Source organism: Dendropsophus ebraccatus, chromosome 2 (genome assembly GCF_027789765.1).
Source record: "Dendropsophus ebraccatus isolate aDenEbr1 chromosome 2, aDenEbr1.pat, whole genome shotgun sequence".
Taxonomy (NCBI): domain Eukaryota; kingdom Metazoa; phylum Chordata; class Amphibia; order Anura; family Hylidae; genus Dendropsophus; species Dendropsophus ebraccatus.
In genome coordinates this window covers 986,150-1,000,110 of record NC_091455.1, presented here as the reverse complement: position 1 = coordinate 1,000,110, position 13,961 = coordinate 986,150, and the positions used below count along the sequence as shown (strand labels likewise).

At 51.1% G+C, this 13,961-nt stretch overlaps 1 protein-coding gene across 3 annotated transcripts in view; it reads left to right on the top strand.

Moving 5' to 3' along the window:
- The window catches only part of HGH1 (HGH1 homolog), a 67,342-nt gene that overhangs the window by 17,734 nt on the left and 35,647 nt on the right, over positions 1-13,961 (top strand). For all 3 annotated transcript variants that reach the window (XM_069956850.1, XM_069956852.1, XM_069956851.1), the window contains exons 2-3: positions 8,562-9,107; positions 9,784-9,884. In XM_069956850.1, the coding sequence (XP_069812951.1) occupies positions 8,575-9,107; positions 9,784-9,884 (634 nt within the window). In that variant the 5' untranslated portion in view covers positions 8,562-8,574. The remainder of the gene's footprint in view (positions 1-8,561; positions 9,108-9,783; positions 9,885-13,961) is intronic.

Below are 13,961 nucleotides of genomic sequence, written 5' to 3'. Positions count from 1 at the left end.
TCTCCCTCTCAGTCTGTGGTACCAGCATCACTGCTGTGCATCAGGCTCCATGCCTGGGGGTTATGCTGGACTCTGATCTATCCTTCACTCCCTATATACAAGCTCTTACAGCTCCTGTCACCTACATCTCTCACATCTCCAGAATCCGCCCATTTCTCACCACTGACACCGCGCAGACTCTATTGCCCTGATCCATTCCCGACTTGACTACTGTAACTCCCTACTGATCGCTCTTCCTCTCTAAGCTCTCCCCTCTCCAGTCTATCCTTAATGCAGCAGCCAGGCTCATCTCTTCTCCAGCTGTCATACTGATGTCTCCCCCTGTGGCGGTCACTGCACTAGTTACCCATTAAATACAGACACAGTTCAAACTCCTTACCCTCACCCATAAAGCTCTCCACAACTCTGCCCCCCATACATCTCCTCCCTCATCTCCACAACTCTGCCCCCCATACATCTCCTCCCTCATCTCCACAACTCTGCCCTCCATACATCTCCTCCCTCATCTCCACAACTCTGCCCTCCATACATCTCCTCATCTCCACAACTCTGCCCTCATACATCTCCTCCCTCATCTCCACAACTCTGCCCTCCATACATCTCCTCATCTCCACAACTCTGCCCTCCATACATCTCCTCCCTCATCTCCACAACTCTGCCCCCATACATCTCCTCCCTCATCTCCACAACTCTGCCCCCCATACATCTCCCTCATCTCCACAACTCTGCCCCCCATACATCTCCTCCCTCATCTCCACAACTCTGCCCCTCCATACATCTCCTCATCTCCACAACTCTGCCCTCCATACATCTCCTCCCTCATCTCCACAACTCTGCCCTCCATACATCTCCTCCCTCATCTCCACAACTCTGCCCTCCATACATCTCCTCCCTCATCTCCACAACTCTGTCCCCCATACATCTCCTCCCTCATCTCCACAACTCTGCCCCCCATACATCTCCTCCCTCATCTCCACAACTCTGCCCCCCATACATCTCCTCATCTCCACAACTCTGCCCCTCCATACATCTCCTCCCTCATCTCCACAACTCTGCCCTCCATACATCTCCTCCCTCATCTCCACAACTCTGCCCCCCATACATCTTCTCCCTCATCTCCACAACTCTGCCCCCCATACATCTTCTCCCTCATCTCCACAACTCTGCCCTCCATACATCTCCCTCATCTCCACAACTCTGCCCCCCATACATCTCCTCCCTCATCTCCACAACACTGCCCTCCATACATCTCCTCATCTCCACAACTCTGCCCTCCATACATCTCCTCATCTCCACAACTCTGCCCTCCATACATCTCCTCATCTCCACAACTCTGCCCTCCATACATCTCCTCATCTCCACAACTCTGCCCTCCATACATCTCCTCATCTCCACAACTCTGCCCTCCATACATCTCCTCCCTCATCTCCACAACTCTCCCCTCCATACATCTCCTCATCTCCACAACTCTGCCCTCCATACATCTCCTCCCTCATCTCCACAACTCTGTCCCCCATACATCTCCTCCCTCATCTCCACAACTCTGCCCTCCTCCATACATCTCCTCCCTCATCTCCACAACTCTGCCCTCCATACATCTCCCTCATCTCCACAACTCTGCCCCCCATACATCTCCTCCCTCATCTCCACAACTCTGCCCCCCATACATCTCCTCCCTCATCTCCACAACTCTGCCCTCCCCCATACATCTCCTCCCTCATCTCCACAACTCTGCTCCTCCATACATCTCCTCATCTCCACAACTCTGCCCCCCATACATCTCCTCATCTCCACAACTCTGCCCTCCATACATCTCCTCCCTCATCTCCACAACTCTGCCCTCCATACATCTCCTCATCTCCACAACTCTGCCCTCCATACATCTCCTCATCTCCACAACTCTGCCCTCCATACATCTCCTCCCTCATCTCCACAACTCTGCCCCCCATACATCTCCTCATCTCCACAACTCTGCCCTCCATACATCTCCTCCCTCATCTCCACAACTCTGCCCTCCATACATCTCCTCATCTCCACAACTCTGCCCTCCATACATCTCCTCCCTCATCTCCACAACTCTGCCCCCCATACATCTCCTCATCTCCACAACTCTGCCCTCCATACATCTCCTCCCTCATCTCCACAACTCTGCCCTCCATACATCTCCTCATCTCCACAACTCTGCCCTCCATACATCTCCTCATCTCCACAACTCTGCCCTCCATACATCTCCTCCCTCATCTCCACAACTCTGCCCTCCATACATCTCCTCATCTCCATAACTCTGCCCTCCATACATCTCCTCCCTCATCTCCACAACTCTGCCCTCCATACATCTCCTCCCTCATCTCCACAACTCTGCCCTCCATACATCTCCTCCCTCATCTCCACAACTCTGCCCTCCATACATCTCCTCATCTCCACAACTCTGCCCTCCATACATCTCCTCCCTCATCTCCACAACTCTGCCCTCCATACATCTCCTCATCTCCACAACTCTGCCCTCCATACATCTCCTCCCTCATCTCCACAACTCTGCCCTCCATACATCTCCTTCCTCCTCTCCACAACTCTGCCCTCCTTACATCTCCTCCCTCATCTCCACAACTCTGCCCTCCTTACATCTCCTCCCTCATCTCCACAACTCTGCCCCCATACATCTCATCCCTCATGTCCACAACTCTGCCCTCCATACATCTCTACAACTCTGCCCCTCCATACATCTCCTCATCTCCACAACTCTGCTCTCCATACATCTCATCTCCACAACTCTGCCCTCCATACATCTCCTCCCTCATCTCCACAACTCTGCCCCTCCATACATCTCCCTCATGTCCACAACTCTGCCCTCCATACATCTCCTCCCTCATCTCCACAACTCTGCCCTCCATACATCTCCTCCCTTATCTCCACAACTCTGCCCTCCATACATCTCCTCCCTCATCTCCACAACTCTGCCCTCCATACATCTCCTCCATACATCTCCACAACTCTGTCCTCCATACATCTCCTCCATACATCTCCACAACTCTGCCCTCCATACATCTCCTCCATACATCTGCACAACTCTGCCCTCCATACATCTCCTCCCTCATCTCCACAACTCTGCCCTCCATACATCTCCTCCCTCATCTCCACAACTCTGCCCTCCATACATCTCCTCCCTTATCTCCACAACTCTGCCCCTCCATACATCTCCTCATCTCCACAACTCTGTCCTCCATACATCTCCTCCCTCATCTCCACAACTCTGCACTCAATACATCTCCTCCCTCATCTCCACAACTTTGCCCTCCATACATCTCCTCATCTCCACAACTCTGCCCTCCATGCATCTCCTCATCTCCACAACTCTGCCCTCCATACATCTCCACAACTCTGCCCTCCATACATCTCCTCCCTCATCTCCACAACTCTGCACTCAATACATCTCCTCCCTCATCTCCACAACTCTGCCCTCCATACATCTCCTCATCTCCACAACTCTGCCCTCCATACATCTCCTCCCTCATCTCCACAACTCTGCCCTCCATACATCTCCTCCATACATCTCCACAACTCTGCCCTCCATACATCTCCCTCATCTCCACAACTCTGCCCTCCATACATCTCCTCATCTCCACAACTCTGCCCTCCATACATCTCCTCCCTTATCTCCACAACTCTGCCCTCCATACATCTCCTCCCTCATCTCCACAACTCTGCCCCCCATACATCTCCTCCCTCATCTCCACAACTCTGCCCCCCATACATCTCCTCCCTCATCTCCACAACTCTGCCCCCCATACATCTCCTCCCTCATCTCCACAACTCTGCCCCCCATACATCTCCTCCCTCATCTCCACAACTCTGCCCTCCATACATCTCCTCCCTCATCTCCACAACTCTGCCCTCCCCCATACATCTCCTCCCTCATCTCCACAACTCTGCTCCTCCATACATCTCCTCATCTCCACAACTCTGCTCCTCCATACATCTCCTCATCTCCACAACTCTGCCCCCCATACATCTCCTCATCTCCACAACTCTGCCCTCCATAAATCTCCTCCCTCATCTCCACAACTCTGCCCTCCATACATCTCCTCATCTCCACAACTCTGCCCTCCATACATCTCCTCATCTCCACAACTCTGCCCTCCATACATCTCCTCCCTCATCTCCACAACTCTGCCCTCCATACATCTCCTCCCTCATCTCCACAACTCTGCCCTCCATACATCTCCTCATCTCCACAACTCTGTCCTCCATACATCTCCTCATCTCCACAACTCTGTCCTCCATACATCTCCTCATCTCCACAACTCTGCCCCTCCATACATCTCCTCCCTCATCTCCACAACTCTGCCCTCCATACATCTCCTCATCTCCATAACTCTGCCCTCCATACATCTCCTCATCTCCACAACTCTGCCCTCCATACATCTCCTCCCTCATCTCCACAACTCTGCCCTCCATACATCTCCTCCCTCCTCTCCACAACTCTGCCCTCCTTACATCTCCTCCCTCATCTCCACAACTCTGCCCTCCATACATCTCTTCCGTCATCTCCACAACTCTGCCCTCCCCTATACATCTCCTCCCTCCTCTCCACAACTCTGCCCTCCTTACATCTCCTCCCTCATCTCCACAACTCTGCCCTCCTTACATCTCCTCCCTCATCTCCACAACTCTGCCCCCATACATCTCATCCCTCATGTCCACAACTCTGCCCTCCATACATCTCTACAACTCTGCCCCTCCATACATCTCCTCATCTCCACAACTCTGCTCTCCATACATCTCATCTCCACAACTCTGCCCTCCATACATCTCCTCCCTCATGTCCACAACTCTGCCCTCCATACATCTCCTCCATACATCTCCACAACTCTGTCCTCCATACATCTCCTCCATACATCTCCACAACTCTGCCCTCCATACATCTCCTCCATACATCTGCACAACTCTGCCCTCCATACATCTCCACAACTCTGTCCTCCATACATCTCCTCCATACATCTCCACAACTCTGCCCTCCATACATCTCCTCCCTCATCTCCACAACTCTGCCCTCCATACATCTCCTCCCTCATCTCCACAACTCTGCCCTCCATACATCTCCTCCCTTATCTCCACAACTCTGCCCCTCCATACATCTCCTCATCTCCACAACTCTGTCCTCCATACATCTCCTCCCTCATCTCCACAACTCTGCACTCAATACATCTCCTCCCTCATCTCCACAACTCTGCCCTCCATACATCTCCTCATCTCCACAAATCTGCCCTCCATACATCTCCTCATCTCCACAACTCTGCCCTCCATACATCTCCTCCCTCATCTCCACAACTCTGCCCTCCATACATCTCCTCCATACATCTCCACAACTCTGCCCTCCATACATCTCCTCATCTCCACAACTCTGCCCTCCATACATCTCCTCCCTTATCTCCACAACTCTGCCCCTCCATACATCTCCTCATCTCCACAACTCTGCCCTCCATACATCTCCTCCCTCATCTCCACAACTCTGCCCTCCATACATCTCCTCCCTCATCTCCACAACTCTGCCCTCCATACATCTCCTCCCTTATCTCCACAACTCTGCCCTCCATACATCTCCACAACTCTGCCCTCCATACATCTCCACAACTCTGCCCTCCATACATCTCCACAACTCTGTCCTCCATACATCTCCTCCCTCATCTCCACAACTCTGCCCCTCCATACATCTCCTCATCTCCACAACTCTGCCCCTCCATAGATCTCCTCCCTCATCTCCACAACTCTGTCCTCCATACATCTCCTCATCTCCACAACTCTGCCCTCCATACATCTCCTCCCTCATCTCCACAACTCTGCCCCTCCATACATCTCCTCCATACATCTCCACAACTCTGCCCTCCATACATCTCCACAACTCTGCCCTCCATACATCTCCTCCCTCATCTCCACAACTCTGTCCTCCATACATCTCCTCCCTCATCTCCACAACTCTGCCCCTCCATACATCTCCTCATCTCCACAACTCTGCCCCCCATACATCTCCTCCCTCATCTCCACAACTCTGCCCCTCCATACATCTCCTCCCTCATCTCCACAACTCTGTCCTCCATACATCTCCTCCCTCATCTCCACAACTCTGCCCTCCATACATCTCCTCCCTCATCTCCACAACTCTGCCCTCCATACATCTCCTCATCTCCACAACTCTGCCCTCCATACATCTCCTCATCTCCACAACTCTGCCCTCCATACATCTCCTCCCTCATCTCCACAACTCTGCCCCTCCATACATCTCCTCATCTCCACAACTCTGCCCTCCATACATCTCCTCCCTCATCTCCACAACTCTGCCCTCCATACATCTCCTCCCTCATCTCCACAACTCTGCCCTCCATACATCTCCTCCCTTATCTCCACAACTCTGCCCTCCATACATCTCCACAACTCTGCCCTCCATACATCTCCACAACTCTGTCCTCCATACATCTCCTCCATACATCTCCACAACTCTGCCCTCCATACATCTCCTCCATACATCTCCACAACTCTGCCCTCCATACATCTCCACAACTCTGCCCTCCATACATCTCCACAACTCTGTCCTCCATACATCTCCTCCATACATCTCCACAACTCTGCCCTCCATACATCTCCACAACTCTGCCCTCCATACATCTCCACAACTCTGCCCTCCATACATCTCCACAACTCTGTCCTCCATACATCTCCTCCATACATCTCCACAACTCTGCCCTCCATACATCTCCTCCCTCATCTCCACAACTCTGCCCTCCATACATCTCCTCATCTCCACAACTCTGCCCTCCATACATCTCCTCCCTCATCTCCACAACTCTGTCCTCCATACATCTCCTCCATACATCTCCACAACTCTGCCCTCCATACATCTCCTCCCTCATCTCCACAACTCTGCCCCTCCATACATCTCCTCCATACATCTCCACAACTCTGCCCTCCATACATCTCCACAACTCTGCCCTCCATACATCTCCACAACCCTGCCCTCCATACATCTCCTCCCTCATCTCCACAACTCTGTCCTCCATACATCTCCTCCCTCATCTCCACAACTCTGCCCCTCCATACATCTCCTCATCTCCACAACTCTGCCCTCCATACATCTCCTCATCTCCACAACTCTGCCCTCCATACATCTCCTCCCTCATCTCCACTACTCTGCCCTCCATACATCTCCTCCCTCATCTCCACAACTCTGCCCTCCATACATCTCCACAACTCTGCCCTCCATACATCTCCTCCCTCATCTCCACAACTCTGCCCCCATACATCTCCTCCCTCATCTCCACAACTCTGCCCTCCATACATCTCCTCATCTCCACAACTCTGCTCTCCATACATCTCCTCCCTCATCTCCACAACTCTGCCCCTCCATACATCTCCTCCCTCATCTCCACAACTCTGCCCTCCATACATCTCCTCATCTCCACAACTCTGCCCTCCATACATCTCCTCCCTCATCTCCACAACTCTGTCCTCCATACATCTCCTCCCTCATCTCCACAACTCTGTCCTCCATACATCTCCTCCCTCATCTCCACAACTCTGTCCTCCATACATCTCCTCATCTCCACAACTCTGCCCCTCCATACATCTCCTCATCTCCACAACTCTGCCCTCCATACATCTCCTCCCTCATCTCCACAACTCTGCCCCTCCATACATCTCCTCCCTCATCTCCACAACTCTGTCCTCCATACATCTCCTCATCTCCACAACTCTGCCCTCCATACATCTCCTCATCTCCACAACTCTGCCCCCCATACATCTCCTCATCTCCACAACTCTGCCCTCCATACATCTCCTCATCTCCACAACTCTGCCCTCCATACATCTCCTCATCTCCACAACTCTGCCCCCCATACATCTCCTCATCTCCACAACTCTGCCCTCCATACATCTCCTCCCTCATCTCCACAACTCTGCCCTCCATACATCTCCTCATCTCCACTACTCTGCCCTCCATACATCTTCTCCCTCATCTCCACAACTCTGCCCCCCATACATCTCCTCCCTCATCTCCACAACTCTGCCCTCCATACATCTCCTCCCTCATCTCCACAACTCTGCCCTCCATACATCTCCTCCCTCATCTCCACAACTCTGCCCCCCATACATCTCCTCATCTCCACAACTCTGTCCTCCATACATCTCCTCATCTCCACAACTCTGCCCCCCATACATCTCCTCATCTCCACAACTCTGCCCTCCTCCATACATCTCCTCCCTCATCTCCACAACTCTGCCCTCCATACATCTCCTCCCTCATCTCCACAACTCTGCCCTCCATACATCTCCTCCCTCATCTCCACAACTCTGCCCCCCATACATCTCCTCATCTCCACAACTCTGCCCTCCATACATCTCCTCATCTCCACAACTCTGCCCCCCATACATCTCCTCATCTCCATTACTCTGCCCTCCATACACCTTCCCCCCCCCCCACCATACACACACTGGATCAGCGCTCATGGTGATCTAGATGGCTGCTGTTGATGGATCTGCCTTCTCAGTGACTTCAGTTTTCTCCTCCACAGGTCGCTGCTGTTGATGGATCCGGTGCTCTGCTCTGAGTTCCTGTCCTTTCTGGGTCCCGGCACTCGGGTGGACGTGAAGAGTCAGGCTCTGGAGTACGTGCTGGGCGTCAGTGCTACACCCGAAGGGAGGCGGAGTCTGTGTGAGCTGCCGGGGTTACTGGGGGCCGTACTGGATGTGACCTCTGACCGCTACCCTGCAGTGGTCCAGGACTCTTACCACATACTGGTGAACCTGACCTCTGACCCCTGCAGCCATCGGGTCCTGCTGGACGTCCCCCCCCTGCTGCCAGTGCTGTGTGAGCGGTTGACTGACCCCCACTATGTGCACGCCGACTCCGTCTGCACCGCGCTGTGTAACCTGAGCCGCGAAGAGTCGTCTTGCCGCTGTGTCCTCACTGCACTGACCACCCACCGACTGGACAAGATAATGGAGATGATCTGCAACCCGCAGTACAACCCGGCCGCAACGCTGCACTACCTGGGGCCCCTGATGTGTAACCTGACCCAGCTGCCGGAGGGACGCAACTATGTGCTGGACCGCCAGAGGTGACCCCACGCAACTGCCTAACCCCCCCACACAACTGCCCCCCCCTCCCCACACAACTGCCTCACCCCCCCTCCCCACGCAACTGCCTAACCCCCCCACACAACTGCCCCCCCCTCCCCACACAACTGCCTATCCCCCCCACACAACTGCCCCCCCCCTCCCCACACAACTGCCTCACCCCCCCACACAACTGCCTAACCCCCCCACACAACTGCCCCCCCCCTCCCCACACAACTGCCTCACCCCCCCCCCCTCCCCACACAACTGCCTATCCCCCCCCACACAACTGCCTCACCCCCCCTCCCCACACAACTGCCTCACCCCCCCTCCCCACACAACTGCCTCACCCCCCCACACAACTGCCCCCCCCTCCCCACACAACTGCCTCACCCCCCCTCCCCACGCAACTGCCTAACCCCCCCCCACAACTGCCTCACCCCCCCTCCCCACACAACTGCCTCACCCCCCCTCCCCACACAACTGCCTCACCCCCCCTCCCCACACAACTGCCTAACCCCCCCCCCCCCCTCCCCACACAACTACCTCACCCCCCCCTCCCCACACAACTGCCTCACCCCCCCCCCCCCCCATATACACCTTATACTAACCTGACCTCCTCTCCACTAGCCCCCCCCATCCCATATATTTTTATACATACATTGTGTTGCCTGCTAGGTATGTGCTGCAGCGTCTCCTCCCGCTCACTCACCTCCCGGGCTCTGTGATCCGCAGAGGGGGCGTTGTGGGGACCCTGAGGAACTGCTGCTTCAGTCATGGTGAGTAATAGAGCGCAGGGCGGACATGATACATGCCGCTCTATAGACTGTGGTGTCTCCTGATATACATGTTACATGCCGCTCTATAGACTGTGGTGTCTTCTGATATACATGCTGCTCTATAGACTGTGGTGTCTTCTGATATACATGTTACATGCCGCTCTATAGACTGTGGTGTCTTCTGATATACATGATACATGCCGCTCTATAGACTGTGGTGTCTTCTGATATACATGTTACATGCCGCTCTATAGACTGTGGTGTCTCCTGATATACATGTTACATGCTGCTCTATAGACTGTGGTGTCTTCTGATATACATGCTGCTCTATAGACTGTGGTGTCTTCTGATATACATGTTACATGCCGCTCTATAGACTGTGGTGTCTTCTGATATACATGATACATGCCGCTCTATAGACTGTGGTGTCTTCTGATATACATGTTACATGCCGCTCTATAGACTGTGGTGTCTCCTGATATACATGCTGCTCTATAGACTATGGTGTCTTCTGATATACATGCTGCTCTATAGACTGTGGTGTCTTCTGATATACATGTTACATGCCGCTCTATAGACTGTGGTGTCTTCTGATATACATGATACATGCCGCTCTATAGACTGTGGTGTCTTCTGATATACATGTTACATGCCGCTCTATAGACTGTGGTGTCTCCTGATATACATGTTACATGCCGCTCTATAGACTGTGGTGTCTTCTGATATACATGCTGCTCTATAGACTGTGGTGTCTTCTGATATACATGTTACATGCCGCTCTATAGACTGTGGTGTCTTCTGATATACATGATACATGCCGCTCTATAGACTGTGGTGTCTTCTGATATACATGTTACATGCCGCTCTATAGACTGTGGTGTCTTCTGATATACATGCTGCTCTATAGACTGTGGTGTCTTCTGATATACATGTTACATGCCGCTCTATAGACTGTGGTGTCTTCTGATATACATGATACATGCCGCTCTATAGACTGTGGTGTCTTCTGATATACATGATACATGCCGCTCTATAGACTGTGGTGTCTTCTGATATACATGTTACATGCCGCTCTATAGACTGTGGTGTCTTCTGATATACATGCTGCTCTATAGACTGTGGTGTCTTCTGATATACATGTTACATGTTGCTCTATAGACTGTGGTGTCTCCTGATATACATGCCGCTCTATAGACTGTGGTGTCTCCTGATATACATGGTACATGCTGCTCTATAGACTGTGGTGTCTTCTGATATACATGATACATGCCGCTCTATAGACTGTGGTGTCTCCTGATATACATGTTACATGCCGCTCTATAGACTGTGGTGTCTCCTGATATACATGGTACATGCCGCTCTATAGACTGTGGTGTCTTCTGATATACATGTTACATGCTGCTCTATAGACTGTGGTGTCTCCTGATATACATGTTACATGCCGCTCTATAGACTGTGGTGTCTCCTGATATACATGGTACATGCCGCTCTATAGACTGTGGTGTCTTCTGATATACATGCTGCTCTATAGACTGTGGTCGTGGTGTCTCCTGATATACATGTTACATGCCGCTCTATAGACTGTGGTGTCTCCTGATATACATGTTACATGCCGCTCTATAGACTGTGGTGTCTCCTGATATACATGTTACATGCCGCTCTATAGACTGTGGTGTCTTCTGATATACATGTTACATGCCGCTCTATAGACTGTGGTGTCTCCTGATATACATGCTGCTCTATAGACTGTGGTGTCTCCTGATATACATGGTACATGCCGCTCTATAGACTGTGGTGTCTCCTGATATACATGTTACATGCCGCTCTATAGACTGTGGTGTCTCCTGATATACATGTTACATGCCGCTCTATAGACTGTGGTGTCTTCTGATATACATGTTACATGCCGCTCTATAGACTGTGGTGTCTCCTGATATACATGCTGCTCTATAGACTGTGGTGTCTCCTGATATACATGTTACATGCCGCTCTATAGACTGTGGTGTCTTCTGATATACATGTTACATGCCGCTCTATAGACTGTGGTGTCTTCTGATATACATGCCGCTCTATAGACTGTGGTGTCTTCTGATATACATGTTACATGCCGCTCTATAGACTGTGGTGTCTTGTGATATACATGTTACATGCCGCTCTATAGACTGTGGTGTCTCCTGATATACATGCTGCTCTATAGACTGTGGTGTCTCCTGATATACATGTTACATGCCGCTCTATAGACTGTGGTGTCTTCTGATATACATGTTACATGCCGCTCTATAGACTGTGGTGTCTTCTGATATACATGTTACATGCCGCTCTATAGACTGTGGTGTCTTCTGATATACATGTTACATGCCGCTCTATAGACTGTGGTGTCTTCTGATATACATGCCGCTCTATAGACTGTGGTGTCTTCTGATATACATGTTACATGCCGCTCTATAGACTGTGGTGTCTTGTGATATACATGTTACATGCCGCTCTATAGACTGTGGTGTCTCCTGATATACATGCTGCTCTATAGACTGTGGTGTCTCCTGATATACATGTTACATGCCGCTCTATAGACTGTGGTGTCTTCTGATATACATGTTACATGCCGCTCTATAGACTGTGGTGTCTTCTGATATACATGTTACATGCCGCTCTATAGACTGTGGTGTCTTCTGATATACATGCCGCTCTATAGACTGTGGTGTCTCCTGATATACATGTTACATGCCGCTCTATAGACTGTCGTGTCTCCTGATATACATGTTACATGCTGCTCTATAGACTGTGGTGTCTCCTGATATACATGTTACATGCCGCTCTATAGACTGTGGTGTCTCCTGATATACATGTTACATGCCGCTCTATAGACTGTGGTGTCTCCTGATATACATGCCGCTCTATAGATTGTGGTGTCTCCTGATATACATGCTGCTCTATAGACTGTGGTGTCTCCTGATATACATGCTGCTCTATAGACTGTGGTGTCTCCTGATATACATGCTGCTCTATAGACTGTGGTGTCTCCTGATATACATGCTGCTCTATAGACTGTGGTGTCTCCTGATATACATGCTGCTCTATAGACTGTGGTGTCTCCTGATATACATGCTGCTCTATAGACTGTGGTGTCTTCTGATATACATGCTGCTCTATAGACTGTGGTGTCTTCTGATATACATGTTACATGCCGCTCTATAGACTGTGGTGTCTCCTGATATACATGCCGCTCTATAGATTGTGGTGTCTCCTGATATACATGTTACATGCCGCTCTATAGACTGTGGTGTCTCCTGATATACATGTTTCATGCCGCTCTATAGACTGTGGTGTCTCCTGATATACATGGTACATGCCGCTCTATAGACTGTGGTGTCTCCTGATATACATGTTACATGCCGCTCTATGGACTGTGGTGTCTCCTGATATACATGGTACATGCCGCTCTATAGACTGTGGTGTCTCCTGATATACATGGTACATGCCGCTCTAGAGACTGTGGTGTCTCCTGATATACATGGTACATGCCGCTCTATAGATTGTGGTGTCTCCTGATATACATGTTACATGCCGCTCTATAGACTGTGGTGTCTCCTGATATACATGTTTCATGCCGCTCTATAGACTGTGGTGTCTCCTGATATACATGGTACATGCCGCTCTATAGACTGTGGTGTCTCCTGATATACATGTTACATGCCGCTCTATGGACTGTGGTGTCTCCTGATATACATGGTACATGCCGCTCTATAGACTGTGGTGTCTCCTGATATACATGGTACATGCCGCTCTAGAGACTGTGGTGTCTCCTGATATACATGGTACATGCCGCTCTATAGATTGTGGTGTCTCCTGATATACATGTTACATGCCGCTCTATAGACTGTGGTGTCTCCTGATATACATGTTACATGCCGCTCTATAGACTGTGGTGTCTCCTGATATACATGTTACATGCCGCTCTATAGACTGTGGTGTCTCCTGATATACATGTTACATGCCGCTCTATAGACTGTGGTGTCTCCTGATATACATGTTACATGCCGCTCTATAGACTGTGGTGTCTCCTGATATACATGGTAC